The sequence below is a fragment of the Euprymna scolopes genome, chromosome 5 (assembly GCF_053919585.1).
Source record: "Euprymna scolopes isolate OS-2025 chromosome 5, ASM5391958v1, whole genome shotgun sequence".
Classification (NCBI taxonomy): domain Eukaryota; kingdom Metazoa; phylum Mollusca; class Cephalopoda; order Sepiida; family Sepiolidae; genus Euprymna; species Euprymna scolopes.
In genome coordinates, this window is record NC_136486.1 from 41617987 (window position 1) to 41643447 (window position 25461).

The following is a 25461-nucleotide window of genomic DNA, read 5'->3' on the forward strand; positions in this document are numbered from 1 at the left end:
TTTGAAACAAAAAAGACAATACGAAAAATTGAAAAATTAAAAAAAAGAATTATAAGAAAAAAAGTCTCCGTTGTATTTAATAATATTTGCTTGAATGAAAAAATGCTGCCTAAATATACCAATTTCAAACTACATGATCCAGCGGCTCAACGGGATAGTAAAGTATGCAATTTTAGAATTGATTTAGTAAAAAGGCAAATTACTAACGCCCAAGAATTAATTCTTAAGCATACAAATGAATTAAATCAACTCGAAGAAAAACTGAAGGACCACATTACCAACGACCAATACACTGAACTCCAACAACGACTCACTGACATCACCACGAATTACGAACATTCTCATCGACTGATCATCCAAAAAAAAGTTAATTCTCTATACCATGGATCTATCATACTGCCTACTAACACACAATTTTACGTTAACCTTTCAGACTACGAACTTACAGACGCACAAAAAGAATTCTTAAACCTTGGACCTAACTGTCACCTCACACCACAATTTAACCATCAAAACAAAAAAGCCGAAATTGAATTACTCTATGAACGCATTACTAACCTAGAAAAAGAAAACAAAATCACCACTCACCCTGGGTTAAGAGATATCCTAAAAGCGGAAGCTATAAAAACCCGATTCTATAAAGAACACAACTCGGTACTTACTACCGATTTAAAAAATGCTGCCAAAGAACTACGTAACCACCCTAATATAGTTATAAAAAAGCTGATAAATCCAATATTTTCGTCATTCTCAATAAATCCGATTATGATGAAAAACTTAAAAATATTATTAATGATAATACGAAATTTAAAAAAATTAGTAAGAATCCTACTAATACACTTAAAACGCAAGTCAATAAACTAATTACAGCTAATAATGCACAAATTGGTAATTATCAACTCCCTAAAATAATTGGAGACTATAAACCTGGTTACTTATATGGCACAGTCAAGACACATAAACCTGATTTCCCTCTCCGACCTATTATATCCCAAATTCCGACTCCCATCTATCGCCTAACAAAAACACTAAACGAACTTATCAGCCCATATATTCCTAGTAAATATAGCGTTAAGTCTACACACGAACTAATACAAATATTAAAATCAATGCAACCAGAAAACAAAATAATTTCTTCCCTTGACGTAGAAAGTTTATTTACAAATGTACCTGTAGTAGAAACAATAGATATAATTATCAAGAACATTTATAATAATCCATCACTCCCCCCACTTAAAATTAACAAAAGAGTTTTAAAAAAATTGTTACTAATTTGCACTACAGAAGTACCCTTCTATGACCACAATGGTAACATTTATACTCAAATAGACGGTGTAGCAATGGGATCAGTCCTCGGACCAACCCTAAGTGAATTCTACATGGCTGACTTAGAGAACAAAATATTTAAAAACAACATAAAACCCCCAATTTATGTACGCTACGTGGATGACATTCTCATTTTAGCTGAAAATAATGAACAGATACACCAATTACAGCACCTCTTTCAAGAAAATTCAATTTTAAAATTCACAGTAGAGTTAAATAATAACAATAAAATTCCATTTCTTGATGTCCTTATTGATACGTCTAATAACACTTGTAATACATCTGTATATAAAAAAACAACTAGCATAAACCCTAGCCTCCTGAACTTTAAAAGTGAGTGTCCACAAAGGTACAAAATAGCCATAATAAACAATTTACTAAATCGCGCTAAAATGATATCCTCCACAAAAAAAGCACTGCTAATTGAAATAAAAAACATTAAACAAGTACTCATCAATAATCATTTCCCCAATTACATTGTTGATGAACAAATAAAAAAAAAAAAAAAAAAAAAAAAAAAAATGCTACAATCTTCCGATAACCAGAATAATAACGTTAGCCAACACCGCAATGCAAACCCCATTAATATATTTTACCAAAATCAAATGACGCCTAATTTCAGAATCGAAGAAAATGCAATAAAAAATATTATACGAAGATACTTGACGTCTGTTGATAGTAATTTTAAAATTAAATTTATTATCTATTATAGGAAATTTCGAACACAAAACCTTGTGGTTAAAAACAACTCTTCACCGGCGATAAAAGCGTTGGAACAAACCAATGTAGTGTATAAATTTAAATGCTCTATTGGAGAATGTAACTCCAAAAATAATACATACATTGGGCATACAACAACAACGTTGTCCCGGCGAATAACTATGCACCTTAACGACACAAGCGCGATTTACAAACATTTAAAAAAAGAACATAGCTGTCCCCCCTCCAATGTTAGAAAGGTCCTCGTTGACAACACAAAAATTATACAACGGGAAAATAATGTAAAAAAATTAAAGATTCTTGAAGCGTCGTACATTAGAACTCTTCAACCTAATATAAATGACATTGCATTTCAAAAAAGTAGTAACGTTCTGAAATGTCTTGCGTAGTCCGTGTTGGACGGACTTCGTACATGGTGTCTACGAACTTGCTGGTTTTAACACTCGAATTTTTAATCGACTTTATTCTTAATCGACTTTTATTTTAACTCATCACTGACTATATATATTTTAGTTTTCATTTTCAATCCTCATTTTCGCAATCCTGTATTTTTAACACCTGATGATGATTCATGGACGAATCGAAAGCGCTCGTAACAGCAACATGTATGGATCCTTTATTAATATTTTTGATTTTGAAACAAAAAAGACAATACGAAAAATTGAAAAATTAAAAAAAAGAATTATAAGAAAAAAAGTCTCCGTTGTATTTAATAATATTTGCTTGAATATATATATATATATATATGAATATGTATATATATATATGGATATGCATATGTATGTATATATGTATGTGTGTATGCATATATATACGTATATATATATGTATGTATATATACATATGTATACACACACACATATATATGTGTGTGTGTGAGAGAGAGAGAGAGAGAAGTGGTTCATCTGGTTTTGTAAATATCTGATTTTCTTAATGATTTTACAAAGCAAATTGTAATAAATAATTCTCCTGTATGATTAAATTACTATTTATTGTTTTAATTTCATGCGTATAACGATTAGCTTTTTGCATAACACTCATGAGAAAACCATTAAATACTTAGGGAAATCCTAAGTACATAAATCTAATGCTTACATATGCAATAATAAAAATATTAAATATCCGCGACTATTTATTTGCTACTTAACATAATTAGATTAGGATAAATATATAAGTTATTGCAATATAAATCTTTTTCAGGATTTTACTTCATATTTAACAGAAGTTAAACGAATGTTTTCAGCGATTGACATGTTCAATTGACTAACCTGTTGGTAGGTGTCGTGGCGGCCTTGAAGGGACATGTCATAGCCATGACTGGTGGCCATTGCTCTCATCGTTTGTAGCTGACCATAGCGTTCTCTTTTTCGCCATTTGGCACGTCTGTTTTGAAACCAAACCTTTTAATAAAAGAAAAAAAAATAATAACTTTAAAAATGAATCCTTATTTCAAATAATAGTAAATACAATGTAAGCAAGAAATGTGTATATAAATATCCTATGATCGTAATGAGGTCGCAATGACGGTTCAAAATTCTGAAAGAACTCCTCCTCATGCAACACCGTAACAACATCGAGAAAATTATTTAAAAAAACAATGATCTCTCTCTCTCTTTCTCTCTCTTTCTCTCTCTCTCTCTCTCTCTCTTACACACACACACACAACGCACACACTGCTATGTAAATCATTCTGTTTACCTGTGTTTATTCCGTCTTATAAAGTTAGTTGTTTGCTACATATGACCACAATTCCAAGCATGTTTTTTTTACTTCCGCCAAGCGGTCGCTCGATAAGCAAAACACTCTTTGAAGTAAATGCTCTTCTCTATTGTCACAAATAAAGATTGTGTTTTTAATTTTTTGTCAGCTATACACACTTACACAAGGTACCACTCCAAAACATTGTAAAGAGATGGATTAATATTATTCATGCTTAACCTCTCTTTTCAGCCATTCTGTTACACACGCATGCGCACGATTCTTTGTATCAGTGAAATCTTATTATTGTTTCATATTATTTCCCTACGTAGTGTCCTTCTTAGACACTTAGTTCAGTCGATTAAGGCGTTTCTAAATAATAGAATGCTGCTCATGTTACATTGTAATAATTTTTCAAAAAAACTTATACGCTTTGAAGCTGGCAACATGAAAACATTAACATAAGATACTAAAAGAAATGCTTTCTTTCAGCTCTCAATAATCGCATTTTTTTATTTGCTCTACTAATCCTTTTGAAGTCATTGTGTGTTTATATATATAAATAGGTTTTTCACGTGTAAAAATTAGTTCCAATTATAAAAATCTGCCATTATAAATACGAGTTGTTTTTTTCATTCGTAAAAACGGAAGCCTGATATCTTATACGCTTTGAGGATGAAAACATAACATTGACAAAACATGCAAAGCTGAAAACATAACATTGAAAAAAAATGCAAAGCTGAAAACATAACATTGAAAAAAATGCAAAGCTAAAAACATAATATTAACAAAAATGCAAAACTGAAAACATAACATTGACAAAAAATGCAAAGTTGAAAACATAATATTGACAAAAAATGCAAAACTGAAAACATAACATTGACAAAAAATGCAAAGCTGAAAAAATAATATTGACAAAAAATGCAAAACTGAAAACATAACATTGACAAAAAATGCAAAGCTGAAAACATAACATTGACAAAAAATGCAAACCTGAAAACATAACATTGACAAAAAATGCAAAGCTGAAAACATAACATTGACAAAAAATGCAAAACTGAAAACATAACATTGAAAAAAAATGCAAAGCTGAAAATATTACATTGACAAAAAATGCAAAACTGAAAACATAATATTGACAAAACATGCAAAGCTGAAAACATAACATTGACAAAAAATGCAAAGCTGAAAATATTACATTGACAAAAACTGCAAAACTGAAAACATAATATTGACAAAAAATGCAAAGCTGAAAACATAACATTGACAAAAAATGCAAAACTGAAAACATAACATTGACAAAAAATGCAAAGCTGAAAACATAACATTGACAAAAAATGCAAAGCTGAAAATATTACATTGACAAAAAATGCAAAACTGAAAACATAATATTGACAAAAAATGCAAAGCTGAAAACATAACATTGACAAAAAATGCAAAACTGAAAACATAACATTGAAAAAAAATGCAAAGCTGAAAACATAACATTGACAAAAAATGCAAAACTCAAAACATAATATTGACAAAAAATGCAAAGCTGCAAAAATAAAATTGAACAAAAAATGCAAAGCTGAAAACATAATATTGACAAAAAATGCAAAGCTGAAAACATAACATTGACAAAAAATGCAAAACTGAAAACATAACATTGACAAAAAATGCAAAGCTGAAAATATTACATTGACAAAAATGCAAAGCTGACAACATAACATCGACAAAAAATGCAAAGTTGAAAACATAACAATGACAAAAAATGCAAAGCTGGAAACCTAACATTGACAAAAAATGCAAAACTCAAAACATAACATTGACAAAAAATGCAAAACTGAAAACATAATATTGACAAAAAATGCAAAACTGAAAATATTACATTGACAAAAATGCAAAGCTGACAACATAACATCGACAAAAAATGCAAAGCTGAAAAAATAACATAGACAAAAAATGCAAAGGTGGAAACCTAACATTGAACAAAAAAATGCAAAACTGAAAACATAACATTGACAAAAAATGCATAGCTAAAAACGTAACATTGACAAAACATGCAAAGCTGGAAACTTAACATTGACAAAAAATACTAAACTGGAAACATAATATTGACAAAAAAAAGCAAAGCTGAAAACGTAATATTGACAAAAAATGTAAAGCTGACAACATAACATTGAAAAAAAAATGCAAAGCTGACAACATAACATTGACAAAAAATGCAAAGCTGAAAACGTAATATTGACAAAAAATGCAAAGCTGGAAACATAACATTGATAAAAAATGCAAAGCTGACAACATAACATTGAAAAAAATGCAAAGCTGGAAACCTAACATTGACAAAAAATGCAAAGCTGGAAACATAATATTGACAAAAAATGCAAAACTGAAAACATAATATTGACAAAAAATGCAAAACTGGAAACATAATATTGACAAAAAATACAAAACTGGAAACATAACATTGAAAAAAAATGCAAAGCTGAAAATATTACATTGACAAAAAATGCAAAACTGAAAACATAATATTGACAAAAAATGCAAAGCTGAAAACATAACATTGACAAAAAATGCAAAACTGAAAACATAACATTGACAAAAAATGCAAAGCTGAAAATATTACATTGACAAAAATGCAAAGTTGAAAACATAACATTGACAAAAAATGCAAAGCTGGAAACCTAACATTGACAAAAAATGCAAAACTCAAAACATAACATTGACAAAAAATGCAAAACTGAAAACATAATATTGACAAAAAATGCAAAACTGAAAATATTACATTGACAAAAATGCAAAGCTGACAACATAACATCGAAAAAAAATGCACAGCTGAAAAAATAACATAGACAAAAAATGCAAAGGTGGAAACCTAACATTGAACAAAAAAATGCAAAACTGAAAACATAACATTGACAAAAAATGCATAGCTAAAAACGTAACATTGACAAAACATGCAAAGCTGGAAACTTAACATTGACAAAAAATACTAAACTGGAAACATAACATTGACAAAAAAAAGCAAAGCTGAAAACGTAATATTGACAAAAAATGTAAAGCTGACAACATAACATTGAAAAAAAAATGCAAAGCTGAAAACGTAATATTGACAAAAAATGCAAAGCTGGAAACATAACATTGATAAAAAATGCAAAGCTGACAACATAACATTGAAAAAAAATGCAAAGCTGGAAACCTAACATTGACAAAAAATGCAAAGCTGGAAACATAACATTGACAAAAAATGCAAAGCTGGAAACTTAACATTGATAAAAAATGCTAAACATTAACAAAAAATGCTAAGCTAGAAACATAACATTGACAAAAAACGTTAAGCGGAAACCATAACACTGACAAAAAATGCAAAGCTGAAAACATAACATTGACAAAAAATTCAAAGCTAGAAACATAACATTACCATAATTGCTAAGCTGAAACCATAGCATTGACAAAAAAATGCTAAGCTGAAAACTAACATTGACAAAAAACAAATGAATTCTATCCGCTCTCAATAATCCCATTTCCTATTTGCTTTTAATCAGTCTTTTAAAGACAGTCTATACAGTGTGAATTAGTTTTTCGCGCATTGAAATCGGTTCCAATTATAAAAGTCTTCAATTATAAACACAAGTTCGTTTCTCTTTAGAAAATCTCCCCTCACGGAAATATCTAATACGCTTTGTATCTGATATGTTTTCAATGATAGTCTCAACTAAATTATTATTTATGCTTTGACATGATAAAGTTTAATTCATCTAACATCAATAGAGGGGAATAGTGTTTCGAACATTGTACAAGGGTGAGTTCGTTCTCTATAGAATAGTGAAATTCTACACAAATGTTCTTATGTATCTAGAATCTTCTTAGATAGATTTTGTATCGAAAGGTCTTCTATATGTATCGACAACCGAAAAAATCCGATGAAAGAAGAAACAGGCGATTTTGATCAAAGTTAACACCTTATACAACCTTACATCACAATTTGTTTCCGATACAAAATCTAAGAACACAGCCAGGCACATAGGGTATATTCGTATGAAATCAGCCCAGACGTTTTCGAACCCATAGGGAACAAACTTACACCCAGACATATCCACAGACAAAGTTCTTTTTATATACGTGATAACACAGGTTCTCTTAATGGCGCCCTTATCTCTTGTTCATAATTAATAATTCCCATATTGTATTAAATGCTATACTAGCTCTGCTTAGTAGGTGATCATCGCCAGCATATGCGCTGATTCTTACTTTGCACAGTTCTTCTGTCTAAAATTTTTATTCCATCCCATAAGAGGTTACATCGACGGAAACGTTGTGCGAATAAGACGCAAGATGAGAACAATAGTCTTACAATCCACATATATATATTGTTATATTTCCTGACATCAAGCTGTTCAAAGAAGACTTTGAAGTTAGTCGGTAGAGGCTTCTCGGCAATTTGACTCTGTTACTGTCTAACTGAAGCGTAATTCTGTTCATGTCTAGGAGGTCCAGCTTTTCAGGCTTTTGTTTCTTTTAGAGAAGGAATTAGCTTACCGCTAATCACCTGAAGCACTCCTACTGGGCAATGCTGGCGGGGCTGCTCAGACATTTTAAACCAAAGTGCGCCAATCAAAATGAGCTCCTGGAGAGGCAAATAAGTTGAAAATGAAAACAATTTAGCTTCGCTTTGTTATGGTAGTCGGAATATATTTTTAAGTGTTGGAAGTTTATCTGCAGCAAATTTTAAAAATAAAAAATGGATGTAAATGGCTTATATAAAGTTGGTCGTTACTAGTTTTTAAGTGTTTGTTTGAATAAGCAGATACGCCGAGTTACAGGGAATAAAACGATGCAGTTATTAATAAAGAAAGGATAAAATTACTGAATTCAATATTTCGCAAGTCTCAGGCTGTTTCTAGTCGACGCATAAACGTTCTCATCCTACGTTCGTATAACCACAATAATATTCTTCATACTCATATTCATCTAATATTAAGATCTTATAAAACACGCCTGTTCTCTTTTTTTACAAAGACCAAGAGACTAAAGACCTTTTTTTCCGATATTTCTTTTACACTCTGACTTCCTGTTCACGACGTCACTCCTCAAGTCACACACTCAATAAACTAAATTCCTAATATTAATTTCTAGTAAGCATTTCTTTTGTTTGTTTTTTTTCGGCGCGAACTAACATATTGTACGTACATTTTTCAATTCTCTGATGTTAGATTTGTAATGCTGGCACTAATGATGAAATGCAAATATATATATATTTTATCTTAAACTATTAGTAAAACTAATATCCATAGATAACCCATCCAGAAATGTTTTATTTTACATTCTTGAAAATATATGCAATATTACGGTAATCCGAAAATGAAATATAATAAATAACAAACCTATATTTTAATATTTAGAAATGTGAAAAGAATTTGAATTGAAATCGATTATTGTATCGGAATTGGTAATTGATTCAGAATCGGGAAAATATTGAAATCACCTCATCATTACTATATACATACATATATATATATATATATATATATATATATATATATATATATATATATATATATAGTAAGTTATAAAATAGCTCTACCTACGTATTGAGCACTTTTGAAGTAAATACTTAAAGTTTATGCATAAATCTATACTTTCGTATATTAATTTTATGTGAGTAAATGAAGTAGTTATATATATATATATATATATATATATATATATATATATATATATATATATACTTCTGAATAAATTTATCTCGCAATCAGCTGGTATGGAAACCATTTTGATTATAATTTTTCATGTCTAACTGACTTTAGCAAATAGGGTGAATACCGTTATATCTATTTGCTAAGATGTTCTCCTCTGAAGAGATGGTAGGCATCGAAACCCTATAGGATAAGGAGATAAAATTTCTAAAGTATTCTTTGTCTTACTTGGAAAAATAAAAAATCATTGACTTGAATAAAGTTTTTTTTAATTTCATTGAATCATTATGTAGGGTGGCCCACTTAAAAGTAGCCTGGTCGCTATAATTGGAGATAACACATTTGAAAATAATTTCTGACGAGGACGCATCACAGAACGTCTGAAACGCGCGTAAAAACGATTTCAATGACTTAAAAACACTATTACAATGATCCAAACATAATTCCCAATGAAAAACCAAGACACGGAATAATAAAATAATGTTAAAAATTACACATTGTTGGTGACTACTCCCTTATTTAAATATACATCTTTCTTTCGTTGGAATTTCTTAACCCATTTTATATAAATATATATATATATATATATATATATATATATATATATATACGAACCAATCTCATCACTGACAAAAGATATGCGTGCGGTGGTCCTCAACAGTCTAAAGATGGTCGCATCTTTACTAACTAAGACAAGTGGAAAAATCCTGCCGCCTGATGGCTTACAGACATCTCTGCAATGCTTTGGTGATACTTCTTCAACGGTAATCAGTCGACGGAACTAATTACAGTCGTCTTCTTTTTGACGCTTCTCTTCAAGTATTATGTGCTTTTACTCCTTTCCAACATATGCGTCAATCCGCATCCGCGCACACAAAATAGTGTCATATATTTCGTTTTTTTTTCTTCCACTTAAACTGAAAAGTGATCTTAATGCGCTGCTCAATCTTCTTTCGGAGCAAATATGTTTCAATTTGAAACCAGCCTCAGAGAATCATGTAACTTGTTATGGGTTTGTAGACAGGCGACGTGATCACGTAAATTATGCCCTTTGGGACTTAAAAAATTTTTTTTATTTATTTGGTTAGTTAGTTAGACAGATATACATAAATGTTTGTTTAATTAGGGACAAGTTTTACGCACCTTCAGCAAAAGAAAAGGGAACTAGAAGAAAACACACCTCAACAGATACGCAACTTACAAACATGTATTTTTAAAAATCACACGTTGGTTTGTATGTTTTTAAAAAGGGTATGAACACCAATCAGTTTTTTCGTTTATCTGTCACGCTTACATTTATTGTATATATATATATATATATATATATATATATATATATATATATATATATATATATATACATAAATATATACACACACACACACATATATATGTATGTATATATATATATATACAATAAATGTAAACGTGTAGTGTTTGAATATATGGTTAAGTGGCAGTTTTAGTAATTTAGAACTGCTTTAAAGCTTCACCGCTCACTCATTTTCGACCAAATTACAAAAAATTATTACAGTTTATAAATCACCTTCTCAGCTACATTGTGAAAATAACATTTTCAATTTTCGTTCAGTAAAAAAGGGTTATGATGAATTTAGTTGTGTTCAAAATCGTAAATAAAAAAAAAACGTAAGGAGGTGAGCGACGTTTTTTATGACTGGTTTCCATAGCAATACTTTGCTTCAGCGACTACTGTTGCTACCAATTAACCGCTCTCGCGAAAAGAGAAGTAGCAAGTGAAACAGAGAGAATGAAGGAATGAAGGGGGGGAGTAATTAGGGAAATTTTATTGAAAGCAGACGAGTGCCGTATATTGTTTTTACATATGTGTGTATTATGCTTATGGGGGCAAAAAAATAAGACTGAAATTAAACAAAGAACAGGTAAATTTACTTGAAGCCTGGAAAAATCAGGGGTTACAATAGAAAAATGCGAGTATGAAAAGTAATATGCTTAAGTTTAACATGGAAAAGTAAGAGACTAGTTTTTTTTAAAACTGGAAAAGAAAAGGACAATATATTCTAGTAAAAAAATATAATAAATTTATAACTTAAATTTATTTTCAATTCAATTTATAACATTATATAATCAACTCTTAATGCTGCAATATTTTAAGTTATAAATTTATTATATTTTTTACTAGAAAATCTTGTCCATTTCTTTTCCCGTTTTAAGAATTAGTTCTTTACTTTTCCATGTTTAAGCTAAACCATATTACTTTTCATGCTCGCATTTATATATATATACAGTGATGATCATATTTATTGGCACGGTAAAATAAAAGTTAAATTTTGTCTAATAAATTCTAAAAAAGGGATTAAATTAAAGAAAATAACAAAGTATATTATGTATTTTTAACTGGCCTTTCCGATGCAGCAATCGGATTTTAGAAAAAATAAATAACAAAGGAACAACAAACATAATTGCAAAAAACCCTTGTTCAAAATTATTGGCACGATTTATTTAATAATCAATTGTATAGCCTTTGGCCTTGATTACCTTCCTCAGTCGCTTTTCATAGTTTACAACCAAGTTGTTGCACTCTTCAGTAGTAATTTTAGCCCACTCTTCCTGACAATAATCCTCCAATTGAATAAGATTCTTAGGCTTCCTTTGCATTACCCTCAATTTTAATGTTCTCCATAAATTTTCAATTGGATTAAGGTCTGGGCTTTGTGATGGCCACTCCAAAACATTAATATGATTGTCCTCAAGCCATTTCTTAGTCAGTTTAGCCGAATGCTTTGGGTCATTATCTTGCATGAACCACCAACGACGACCAAGTGAGAGCTCTTTAGCAGAGTCTTTCAGGTTTTCATCCAATATTTTAACATAATCTTCCTTTTTTATGCTACCTGTGACCTTAACAAGTCGCCCTGGTCCAGAGGAAGCAAAGGATCCCCAAAACATCAAACTGCCTCCACCGTGCTTCACTGTGAGTATGGTGTTCTTAGGCAGGAAAGCTTCGCCAGATTTTCTGTAAATATAAGCCACTTTATTATGGCCAAATAACTCTATTTTCGTTTCGTCAGTCCATAGAACACGTTTCCAGAATGCAACATCTTTATCAATATGGCGTTTTGCAAAGGCTAGCCTTGCTTTCAGGTGCATAGGCTTCAATAAGGGAGCCTTTATCGGACGACATGCTTTTAAACCAGCTCTCTTCAAAACTCTACCAACTGTATGTCGAGATACATTCACTCCAGAGGTGCTCTATTCATCAACAATCTCCCCAACAGAGATCCTTGGGTTTTGTTTTACTTGTCAAACAATTTTCCGTTCATCTCTTGGGGAAAGAATCCTTTTTCTCCCTCTACCCTCTAAACTCATAACGTGGCCTTGCGATTTGAACTTGTTTATTATGGCTCTAACAGTGGATTTGGGAAGGTTTAGCTTCTTTGAAATCTTATCATAGCCCTCCCCATTGGTATGGCATGCTACAACAAGCTTCCTGACGTCTTCGCTGTGTTCCTTAGTTTTAACCATGGCGATTGAAAATTATAATTTAGTCACTTATAATAGTTTAAATAAATCGCTATCTAAAAATTATCTGAAAAAAATTATTCACTGAATTAGCGTTAAACAAGCATAATATGGCTATAAAAAAGTTCAGAAAGCACGTAAACCGGAAATTGATTGATATTATACTGATACTAAAAGAAAAACAAAGCCGTGCCAATAATTTTAAACAAGGGTTTTTTGCAATTATGTTTGTTGTTCCTTTGTTATTTATTTTTTCTAAAATCCGATTGCTGCATCGGAAAGGCCAGTTAAAAATACATAATATACTTTGTTATTTTCTTTAATTTAATCCTTTTTTTAGAATTTATTAGACAAAATTTAACTTTTATTTTACCGTGCCAATAAATATGATCATCACTGTATATATATATATATATATATATATATATATATATATATATATATATATATATATATATATATATATATATTCAAAATGGCGTCACGTAAGCAAGCTATGATGTATTTGAAGCTTCTCTTTCAATTTTCGGTTTTTAATCATGTCCAAATGCATTTTATTTCCTTTTGGTAGATTTATTGCTGCTATTTCTTCTTATGTGTTAAGGGCAAAATAGATTCAATGGTTGATATAATAATCAAGAGATTGATTTTTTGCTACGAAACAAATACCGTCAAGAATTGTGCGTCAACTGAATTAAAGGAATAAATTGTAAGATGGTCAACATCATGAGATTTGGAATATAGGCTTTTGTCATTCATTCATTTATTATATATATTTATATATATAATTAAATAATAAATATTCTTTTAATACACACAGCCTTTTTCCCAGCAGACTAAAACCTGGATGTTTTCAAGTCAAACATAAACAAATTCCTGATGAACCGCCCCCTTAAGTAAGACACTTTATCAAATCTCAACACTAACGTAGTGTACACGCAATAACCCTTATTCCTGAGTGACTTCCGCGCCTTGATAAGTGGTGACCACCTGGTAAAAAAAACTGCGTATGCAATCATCAGTGTATGATGACAATTCCTATCGGTCGGATGATCTAAACTCAGCTAGGAAGCTATCTGACTCTATTTACTAAGCCTTTACCTCCGAGTCACCAAACAATTGTCACGGGAATGAAAGGAATTAAGAATTAATAAACGCTCAATTCAGGCGCCAACATTAGATAATCTAGAGTGTCCGAACAACGAAAGTGCTGACCGTTGCATTAACGTGAGAACAGGACCTATCCTTACATATTTTATAAGGCTTGATAATTATAATTAAATACTAATATTTTTAATACCTACAGACATTAGTGCTTTATGTTTACGTAATCATCAGTGTAGGATGACAATTCCTGAATATTTTAAAATAAATATTAATAATTTTTATACCTACAAGCATTAGTGCTTCAAGGTTACGCACTCATCAGTTCAAACAGTGATAATTATTGCTGGTCGAGTGATTCTTAGTCAACAAAGCCAAGTTTGGCTATGCAAATTGGCGTTCTTCCATTCGGCCATCAGGAATTAAGATTCAACTGGAAGTGAATTGAGTTACTTATGAAACCATGTAAGCGGTCTTGTCATAATTCAGACAGCAATGAGAGTATTCGAATAAACAAGAAGTTTGTGAATGGTGCATTCAGTCAATTCGCGATTTTATTCTCAATTCATAAATTGGGCTCACTTATAATTTCACTTAAAGGGACGTATGACTGTAATACTTTTTCAATAAATATGAATCATTTTTCTTTACATCTAAAGATACTAGTGTTTCATGCTTACGCAATTATCGGTGCAGGAAGTGATAATTACTGTTGATCAGGAAATTCGAACACCGTCAACAATCGTGGGGAACGAAAATACATTATATTCCCCCCAAAGAGGATGTAATATCAGAAAGAAATCGATCATGACGAATAAAAATATTACACTATTTTCATAGTAATAATATTCTTTAATAAGAGTGTGTTAAAACCAAAAGTCTCAGACCAAAAAAAAAATGATTTATCATATAATAAAATTTTCCTTGGCCATTTCTGGTTTTCAAATAATTTTAATTTATCTACAAAATGTCTTCTAAGATGTGAAAACAAGTCTCCTATTTAAAAATCGCGCCAACCAGTGCATGTCTATATCAATTCAGACTGACTACCATCGTCAATAAAAACAGACGTTTCTTCTTCACTCTACGAGGATTTAACCCCTATGGACTTCAACATCAATAATGAAGAAAAAAAAACGAAAAAAAAAATACACTAAAAGCATCAATCTTCTTTGATAAGGGTGTGATAACACGGAAACTCTCAGACAAACAAAAATGATTTTAACATTTAATAAAATTTTCCTTAACCCTAACCCTAACCTTTGCATTTTCTGGTTTTCAAATAATTTTAATTTATCTACGAACTGTCTTCTAATATATGACTATATATATATAATGTGTTTGGAGGTGTATGTTGAGGAAAAAAAAAGAAAAAGCGGTCAATGTTTTTAACTTTGACCCCTATTATGACCCCCTTAACATTTATTGTTTTGGACTTAAATCAAGTAATTAAGTTAGAGGCATGCCTAAGGAACTTATATCTAAAATTTCAAGTGTTTCGACCCAAAATTGTCGGAGGAGTTTGGTAGAGTTCTCAAAGGTCAAATCGTTGAACTTTGACCCCTTAACAGCCAAATTTATGGCTGAACCCCGATTACAAAGATTTTCCAAAATCTCAATACCCTGTATATCAAATTTCGAGTCTGTAGACTGAACATTGACCGAGATTGCGTACACAGGCAGACACACACACACACACACAGACATATTCACTTTTATGTATATACTAGCATGGGTGCCCGGCGTTGCCCGGGTATTTAGAGGTGTATGCTGAGTAAAAAAAAAAAAAAAAAGAAAGGCCAATTTTTTAAACTTTGACCCCTATTATGACCCCTTAATAGTGATTATTTGGGGCTCAAATAAAGTTCTTAAGTTAGATCTATGTCCAAGGAACCTATATCTAAAATTTCAAGTGTTTAGACCCCAAATTCTCGGAGGAGTTTTGTAGAGTTCTCAAAGGTCAAATCGTTGAAGTTTGACCCCTTAACAGCCAAATTTCTGGCCGAAAACCGATCACATATATTTTCCCAAATCACCGTACCCTGTATATCAAATTTCGAGTCTGTAGACTAAAAATTAACGGAGTTATTTTGAAAGAAAATGTACACAGACACACAGACAGGCACACAGACACACCGACACGTTCACTTTTATATATATATATATATATATATATATATATATATATATATATATATATAAATTTTACTGAAGGTAACAAAAACATCATATATATTTGTAAACAGAGGCTAAAGAGAATCTAGTATTTTTCGACCATGAACTCGTCCCCTTATACCGGATTTGAAACCGACGTTATCGGTGTTTTTCTATCTTTCGTAAAATTTTAAGATGAATATTACGTTCTTAAATTGAATTTTTCTTTATAATTTAGCACTTTGCTGGAGGTTCTTTCCTTCTAGCACCACACAGTAATGGTCCGTTCACGCCAAACTTTCACAAAGAGCACTCGTCTAGCTACAATCACTATCGCCAATTTCCCTACGCTCTATATCTGTACCTACATCTGATCAAAGATTCCATGAATACAGCTTCTTTCCTAGAACTTCCTTCCTATGATACTCGGTTCCGCTGCGATGCTTTCCAGATGATTACAACATGGGCGTCTTCAAGTCTAATGTGAACAATTTTTTTTATGTCTTGTCTCCTTCAATAATCATAGCTTCCCAAACTTCCACCGTCAATGATCACTAAGCTATCATTTCTGTCACCGCTTTACACTCATTAATCCTTGCCTCGAGTGGCTTTTGGGCCTTCATAAGAGGTGATTCCCTTGTTATATATATAGTATGTTTTAGACATAATTTATATGCAATTATTTAGAGAGGCAGCGTTTTCAGGCCATATCTTTTAACAAAATCTTGTTTTGAGGAAGCTACTTCTCTATAGGAATTCCAGCAGAAATATGTATGCACATATGTAGCCAATAATATTCTAAGTTGTAAGTGAACACAATATAGTAACACAAAGTGTATACTTTTTTAAGCGAATATCGTTACAGCTGAACATTAATTGGTTTAATGATGTCACTGCCCGGAAATGTGTTCTGTATCCGCTGGTCATGCGAGAAATTCGTTTAATCCAGATGACATTTAAAACCAATTTGTTTATATTCGAAACCTACCCCGCTTTCCTTCACACGCTTATTTTTCTATGGAAAGACCAAGTTAGGTAGAATTTCAAATTAATCAATCCATTTTCTCATTACTTTTAATCGTCGACAAATAAACATTTTAATTGCGTAAGTTGGCAATCGTTTCCTCGTTCACTAATTGTCGTTGCATGTTTCATTAGGGATCTTTCCGCTCATAACACTCTTTTTGACGGCTATGTTTAGTTTTTTTTAATCGTTTTTTTTTTCTTCTAGGCCCATTCTTTCTGAGACAAGGCATCCATACATTAGTACGCATACACATGAACGCAAACATGCATGTCACATCTACAGGAGCTGCTAACAATGCCCAATCCCACAATGGCAGAAACGCGAGCAGACAAAAACTTTAACGTGGGTAGAAATAAAACACCTTTATTATAAATTTTCCTAATGCCCCTCTGTGTGTGTGTGTGTGTGTGTGTGCGCGCGCGCTCGCGTGCGCGCGTGTGTGTGTGTGTGTGTGTGTGTGTGTGTGTGTGTGTGTGTGTGTGTGTGTGTGTGTGCGTGTGAGAGAGAGAGAGAGAGAGAGAGACGCAGTTTATCTCAGTCTACTAGCAATCTCCCCAGGCAAGTAAGGTACCGAAATGAAACTTATAACCCAGCGGATGTTTTAGTGATATTTATATCCATTTTTGGTGCATGGAAATGTAAAAAAAAAAAAAAAATGCAAAAAAAAAATAATAATAACGATTTACTAAACAACGTTTTATTTACTGGATATTTTCCGGTATTCACCGGAAGTTATTATCCCCCTTAGTAAGTTCGAGTGACTGTGTGTGTGATGCGGTTTATCTCAGCCTACCGGCAACCCACCCAGGCAAGTAAGGTACCGAAATGAAGCTTATGAATTCCGGATGTTTTAGTGATATTTATATCCATGTTTGGTGTATAGAAATGCAAAAAACCAAATGTAAAAAATAACGATTTACTATACAACGTTTCATTTACTGTATATTTTCCGGTACAAGGAATCAAGTTTGCCCAGCTAGGCAAACTTGGGTTCTTGTTTAAATAAAACATTATAGATGTGATTTTGCATTGATATATTCGTATAGACTTAAAAAGTATAGTGTGCGTATACACTCGTAAAAAAAGATTATACACTCGTAAAAAAAGATTATACACTCGTAAAAAAATGAGGATTTACAATAATTTGACTAAATTTAAGAAAATGTGGAAGCTTCAAGTATAGTCTTCCTTGTAAAAACTTACTATTTTAAATTTAAAAAAATCGTTACATTTAAAGAGACGAAATATATGTTTTCAAAGGAGGAAATCACATTTTCACCAACATATTTTTCAAAGGAGGAAATCCTATTTTCGCCAAAGAACATAGCAATACAAAGACATGGAGTATACATAATGAATATAATCCAAGCAGTGAATGAATTTATAAAAAAGAATCGGATGGAAGGTCTACCACTACAACACAAAAGATTAGGGATAAAAGAATAATATCACCACATAGAATTCAAATGAAAATTGTACAGACAAAACAATAAAATAAATTGCAAAATGTAAAACATTAAAACATGGATATGCCAACCACAGATACAGTCATTAAAAAACCTCGAAATGGACATCTTGAACCTTGTAAAGAGTTTAAAGGTTTAAAAAAAGCAAAACAATACACGAATTCTAAAAAGTATAAATAAAGTATTAAAAAATAATCGACAATACTGACATAATAGTACTAGTGGATAAAAAAATAAACAATATGGACTTTGAAACGTATGATAAACTCAACGGAAGACTTTATAACATAAACTTATTAGCATTAAGAATATGTGGAAAAAAAATGAACTTGCAAGATAAAATAGAAATATATACATTACTTGACCCACGTTTTTTTGTTGAAAGATCATAAACCTGACTTCAACAATGAAACCAGCATAAGATTAAATGCACCATGTGTTTTTAATTAAGAAACTATTGGTAAAAAATATTGGAAAAAAGTTTGAAATCTAAAACTCAACATAACCATTGGATTTCTTCTGGTGAGGTTATAGATCAGTTCCGGAAAACACCTAAATATACAAACAGTAAATTCATTATGTTTGATATCCATCTATAACTTTTGAACTCTTTGAAAAAGCACTAAAATTAACGGGAAATTTTTGACATTACAATGGGATGTACGGACTCTACCTGAACGGACTTAGTAAGCCTGTAATTTTTTTTTTAATACTGGGGTTAAATGGAGAGCTATATAGAGATGATGCGTTATTTTTAGTTTATTCAAAGGATCCAATAAAAGAAAAAAAAACATTTTTTAATGAACTTAAGTTAAAAATAACGTAAGACTGCAATTATAAATTCGTGATTTTTTGAATATAACTCTAAACTAGAACCACAATACTAATAAACCGTATCACAAACTGAACCAAACAGTATTCTATATCGACTATAAATCTAATCATCCTAAAATTATAGAAAAAAAATAATTACCCCCAGTATATAAATATATAATCGATAAAAATAAGGATTACTATAATGAAGCATTAACTCGATCAGGATATTAAGGAAAGATCAAATATATAAAAGAGGTGTATAATAAAGATTGTAGGATAAACTACACAATATCATATGAAGGGAAAAAGAAATGTAGGGAATAAAAATAGGTAAAAAAATAGGGATAAAAATATAAAAGAATGGGATTAAAAATGATAAGTGAGCATATAATATTATATAATATTAATAATACTGTTATAAAAAGAGGAATAGGCGCAAAAAGTAAGTTTGATTTAGGAGATGTCCTTTTCTCTTCCCCACAACCTCTTTCTCACAGAAGAGATGTTGCGCGTTTGTCTCTGTTTTATCGTTATTTTCATGGCAAATGTTCGGCTGAGCTCCAATCTATGGTTCCCTCTCCGCCAAATTTCACAAGAAACACCCGCCTAGCAGAAAACACTATCAATAATGTCCCCCACTCTTTATCTGTGCCTAAATCTAAACGTAGATTCCATGAACAAAGCTTATTTTTTTAGAACTGCACGCCTGTGGAATTGTCTTCTGTTTTCCTGCTTTCCAGTTGACTACAATATGCTTGTCGTAAAGTCTAACGCAAACAAGTTTTTGATGAGCCGTTCCATATAAGTTTACAAATTTACCGAATCTCCATTACTAACGATTACTATATTGTCCAATTTCTACTGTACACTCTTTAATCCTTAGCCTCGAGTTGCCTCTTGGTCTTCATAAGTGGTGATGCCTATGTAAAAAAATCCACCTTTCGGTGAACATATACAAAATAATATCTCTAAAGAATTTTACAAAATAATTGATAAAAGCTTCCTCCAGACAAAAGATTAAGTAAAATAAAATTAATAAGAACACAATTAAATTCTCATTCTAAACTGCTGCAAATTTAAGTAAAATTATAATAAGTACAAATAATGGTAAAATTAAGAAAATAATGAACAATGGTAGGATTGAATCAGATTAATTAAACATTGAGAAATATTGTAACTGTAGAATACCTAATGAATGTCCATTAAAGAGCAATTGCTTAATTTCTGGAATTGTATACAAATGTGAAGTTAAGGTGGATAATAGTAAAAAGATATATCTTGGGAAAACTGAATGTAATTTTAAGGGCAGATACCGAAAATGCATTGCATCATTTAACATTGGACCAGTAAAGGAACCAAATAAGAATGAATATAAGGATATAAATAAGGATATGACAAGAATAAATATGAAAGATAAAAAGAGCAACACAACTACATTAAAGGATTGGGTAAGGTAACTACGTCAAAATTAAATAGAATTTGAACTAAAATAGTCTATATATAGATAAAGCTAGAAAATATAAGCCTAGTAAATCAAAAAGATGTAATCTATGTTTACTAGAGTCATACAAGAACAGTGAATTCTAAAGAAATTTTAAACAAAAAGTTTCATATTGTACAAAGCTGTCTTCATAGAAATAAATCCCTATTATCACGCGTAAGACCTGATTAAAATAATATGTATGAGTAAAATATAGGTGTAGTAAAATAATATTAAATTTAACACGGAGATTTTCAAGTGGTGCAATAAATAAATTGGTCATTAACTTAACATATAGTATCCAAACTAACTATAACCTAAATAAGGAAAATATAATTAAATTTAATAATTGTTATTGGAAATATTTCAATAGAAAAAAAGTCAAATATTAAGTAATTGCAAAATATTGAAATTATCAGATTAATGAGACTATAAGGATGAAGTAAGCTAAGTGAGAAATTGAACATGGATCGCTATAAAGAGAGTAATATCGTTTAATAAGTTTAAAATAAAGCATAGGATAATAAAGACAAAAATCAAAATATTAGGTTAAGAATATAAAGGATTTTCGATAAAATAATAAGTTGATTAATGTGGGCAAAAATCGAGTTATGTCCCTTAAACGGTATCAATAATATTGAATGCTACAAAAATAGTAAGGAATTAAAGAATAAGGATAACATTTTTATTTAAAAAAGAGGTTGGAAAAGATAGATTTCACATTTAAATTAATTACATAACCAGTATAAGGTGAAGATAAATATTAAATAACTAAAATAATTTAAAATAAACCGTTTATAATGATAGTTTTTTGTCTTAAAAAATAACGTGTAAAATAGAAAAGATTTACAAATATATTGTAACATGTAAATAAAAATTCATACGAAACTAAGGCATATTGAGAAATGAATACTTGAACATATAAATAGAAACTAAATATAGAAGATTAAACTTGGGATATGGGGTATAACTCAATAAAATTAATAAAATAGAGAGCAAAAAATAATTAATAATTTTTTTTAAATGAATATAAAATAGGAAATTGTAAAATTATCATCTAATAAGAAGAAATACGATTGTTTGATATTTATCAATTTGAACTAAACGAATAAATATATAAATAATAGAAGAGAAATGAGGCGAGTTCCTGCTTTGTCCCTTAAAATAAGGATGGTGGATATGTTCATATATATATGATAAATGTATGTTGGTGTCTGAAGAGTAGCTATTTTTGGAATATATTTAAATGATATAATGTTTAAATTTGTCTAAGTGGTTATGAAACAATTGTAGCGCATAAAGAAATACACCGTAGGATATTCTTATTTTATATTTTGTTGTCTTCATTTTTGCTAAAATATTATATATATAATGTGTGTGTGTATGTGTGAGTCTATATATACGGTAAAGCTTGTTTCAGGCTCTGACGTCTTGATATCGAATTCAGCTAGATTCAGCCACACAGATAAGTCGTAACCCAGGAAACATATGTGCTTGGATATTCAAATTTCAAAAATATATGTCGCTCTGGTGCATCACATTTGTAAAGAAAAAATTAACTCCAACAAGCAGCAAAGTAAGAATGCTTTTTTCTTTTAGATAATTAAATTCGCTCAAAAAGTATCGTGCAGAAAATAAATACACACACACACACACACACACACATATATATATATATATATATATATATATATATATATATATATATATATATATATATATACAGAGAGAGAGGGGGGAGAAAGGAAGAGAGACGGAAGGAGAGATAGATAGATACGAAGGCGAGAAGATATACTAAAATAGTTTTGAAACGGTTTTAATTTTGTAACATATGTGCCTGACGAAGACTTATAGGAGCAAAACATTACATCATTGGCACACCAACTCATAAGGATAGATAAAAAAGAATAAACTATGAATTGTCACTGTTGTCACTACTTATCAAGTCCCGAAGGCCACTCGAGGATAAGTGTTAATGAATATAAGATTGTAATGTAGTAATCACTAATGGTGTAAATTGGGTAGAATTTGATTATTTATGGAGATGGCTCAAAAGAACTTGTTTACATTGGATTTGAAAGCTACCATGTTGTATTCAACCGGAAAGAAGGCCAGGGGAACAGTATTCTACATACAGGCAGTTCAGGGAAATAAGTTTTGTTCATGGAATACACGTCTAAATTTAGCCAGAGAGAGAGAGTGGGATAAATCGTACGAGGGGCGTGCAATAAGTAATGTCCCTGACCCACTTCCAGTTGTCTGATCTAGCTGAAATGTTGCATGTGCAATGATTTATATCTTTATGGGTTATGTGGCAAATTACAGCTCTGAACTAATTGTGGTTTCTGTTTTACAGGTGTTTGAACTGAGTCAGGTGTGAAAATGGAGCCTGTTGAATGTCGAGCAGTGATCTGGATTTTGTATTTGAAAGGACGCACACCACAGGAGACTTTTGATGAAATGAAAGAAACTTATGGTGATAATGCCCCATCATATGACCTTGTAAAACGCTGGCATCGTGAATTCAAACATGACCGAAAGTCTGTGGAAACACCTCCCAGGCCTGGTCGCTCCCCTTCTGTCATTGATGAGGCATCTGTCCGTCAAGTTGAGGCTGCCATTTTGGAAGATCGGCACATTACTATTCGCCAAATAGCCCAAGATGTCAAGATTATTACAGGGTCTGTGGAAACTATCATTCATGACCATTTGCATATGCATAGGGTGTCTGCCAGATGGATTCCCAGGTTGCTCACACCATTCCAGAAGCGAGCACGCATCGAGTGCTCGAGGATGAATTTGAAGATGTATGAAGAAGATGAGTCAAAGTTTTTCAAAAAACTGATTACACAGGATGAAACCTGGGTCCATCATAATGATCCAGAGACCAAAGCCCAGTCAATGCAGTGGAAGCACTTGAACTCACCACCTCTAAAGAATGCAAAGGTGCAACCCTCCGCTGGCAAGGTCATGCTCACAGTCTTCTGCAGGACAACGCTCCGGTCCACAACTCGCATGTTGCCAGATCAGAAGCACAAGCGTGTGGTTATGACATTCCCCCCATCATCCCTACTCTCCTGACCTTGCAGCCTCTGACTTTCACCTCTTCCCAGCCATGAAGTTGTTTTTGAAAGGAGAGTGTTTCCCAGATAATGCAGCCTTGATTTCTGAAGTCACGTCGTGGTTGGAGGACCAACCTGGGGTGTTCTACAAAAACGGTCTCCAGAGCTGCATCAAACGATGGGAGAAATGCATAACTCTGGGTGGTTCCTGTGTAGAGAAAGACTAATAACTGTGCCAAGTTTGTTGCTCTACTGCTATGGGAAGTGGGTCAGGGGGCATTACTTATTGCACGCCCCTCGTATATAGTGGTTGTAGCTATAGAGAGTTTTTGTGAAAGTTTGGCAAACAGGAACCATAAATTAGGGTTCAGTCGAGCCCTTGCCACAAAAATAACAATAGAGCAGACACAGGCTCGCTACGTCTCTTCTGTGAGAAAGAGGTTGCAAGGAAGAGAAAAGACCACCACCTACTAGATTGTGAAGCTGGTTTTGAACACTATCAAGGCTGGATAAGGAAGGCCGAGCAGCTCCTGCTCAGATGTGGCAGCAGTATTCCATTTTAGCACGTATCTGGCTCTTATACAGATAGAGGATTGCATCGGCAGAGATATCTATTGGAACCATTTTTTCAGCGATCTTAGCTCCAGATTTGATGCATGTGTTCCATTACAGATCAGGAGCGATGGTCAGTCCCCGAAGCTTGTCAAATATGGTGAGACGAGAGGCATTCATTTTAATTTGGGCGTGATGAGGTCATAGCGATTGTAATGAAAGAAAAAAGCTTGGTTTTCAATGCATTAAAATTAATCAACCACCATTTCCCCATTACATTACGTTCTCAAGATCAGAAGATAATCAGGAAGATCTTGATCGTTGCTGATCTTTGAAGTGTTGCCATAGATTACTCACTATTTTACTTGGCATCGAAACTTCCTTGAGTAATCCTCGCCCTCTTGTTCACCTTTTTGAATAAATGAATGATAACTTCGCTGACAAGAAAGCAACTTGCTCTTGTGCGCTGCACCAATCCCGGGTAACAATTGTAATCTTTTTTTTTTTCCTATTTTGACACTGTTATTTTATATCATCTTACAAAAAAGTATTGATTTTTGAAACTCTGTGGATTAAGGAATATATTTTGTTTTATCTTTGACATTCGAAGATTCCATAAACTATGCAAATTTTTCACAAACTCCACTGCCTAGTCACGTGACTTCTTCACTATACGCAATTACAAGTACAGACTTATATATTGTTTTTTTTTTGGGGGGGGATTGTGTGAGATTTGTGTATTTATTAATTTGCGGAGGGTTATCCTTATCTTCACAGTTATTGTTCTACCACGTTTCGGCCAACTCATCCTCTAGTCTTCTACAAGTGCTTAATAAGAATAATAATAAATAATACAAGGTGACCCCCAAAAAACACC

At 31.9% G+C, this 25461-nt stretch overlaps 1 protein-coding gene across 1 annotated transcript in view; it reads right to left on the bottom strand.

Moving 5' to 3' along the window:
• LOC145276792 (uncharacterized) overlaps nucleotides 1–25461 on the bottom strand; it is a 421446-nt gene that overhangs the window by 39000 nt on the left and 356985 nt on the right. Inside the window, exon 4 of the mRNA XM_080128094.1 lies at nucleotides 3315–3446. Within this exon, the coding sequence (XP_079984220.1) occupies nucleotides 3315–3446 (132 nt within the window). The remainder of the gene's footprint in view (nucleotides 1–3314; nucleotides 3447–25461) is intronic.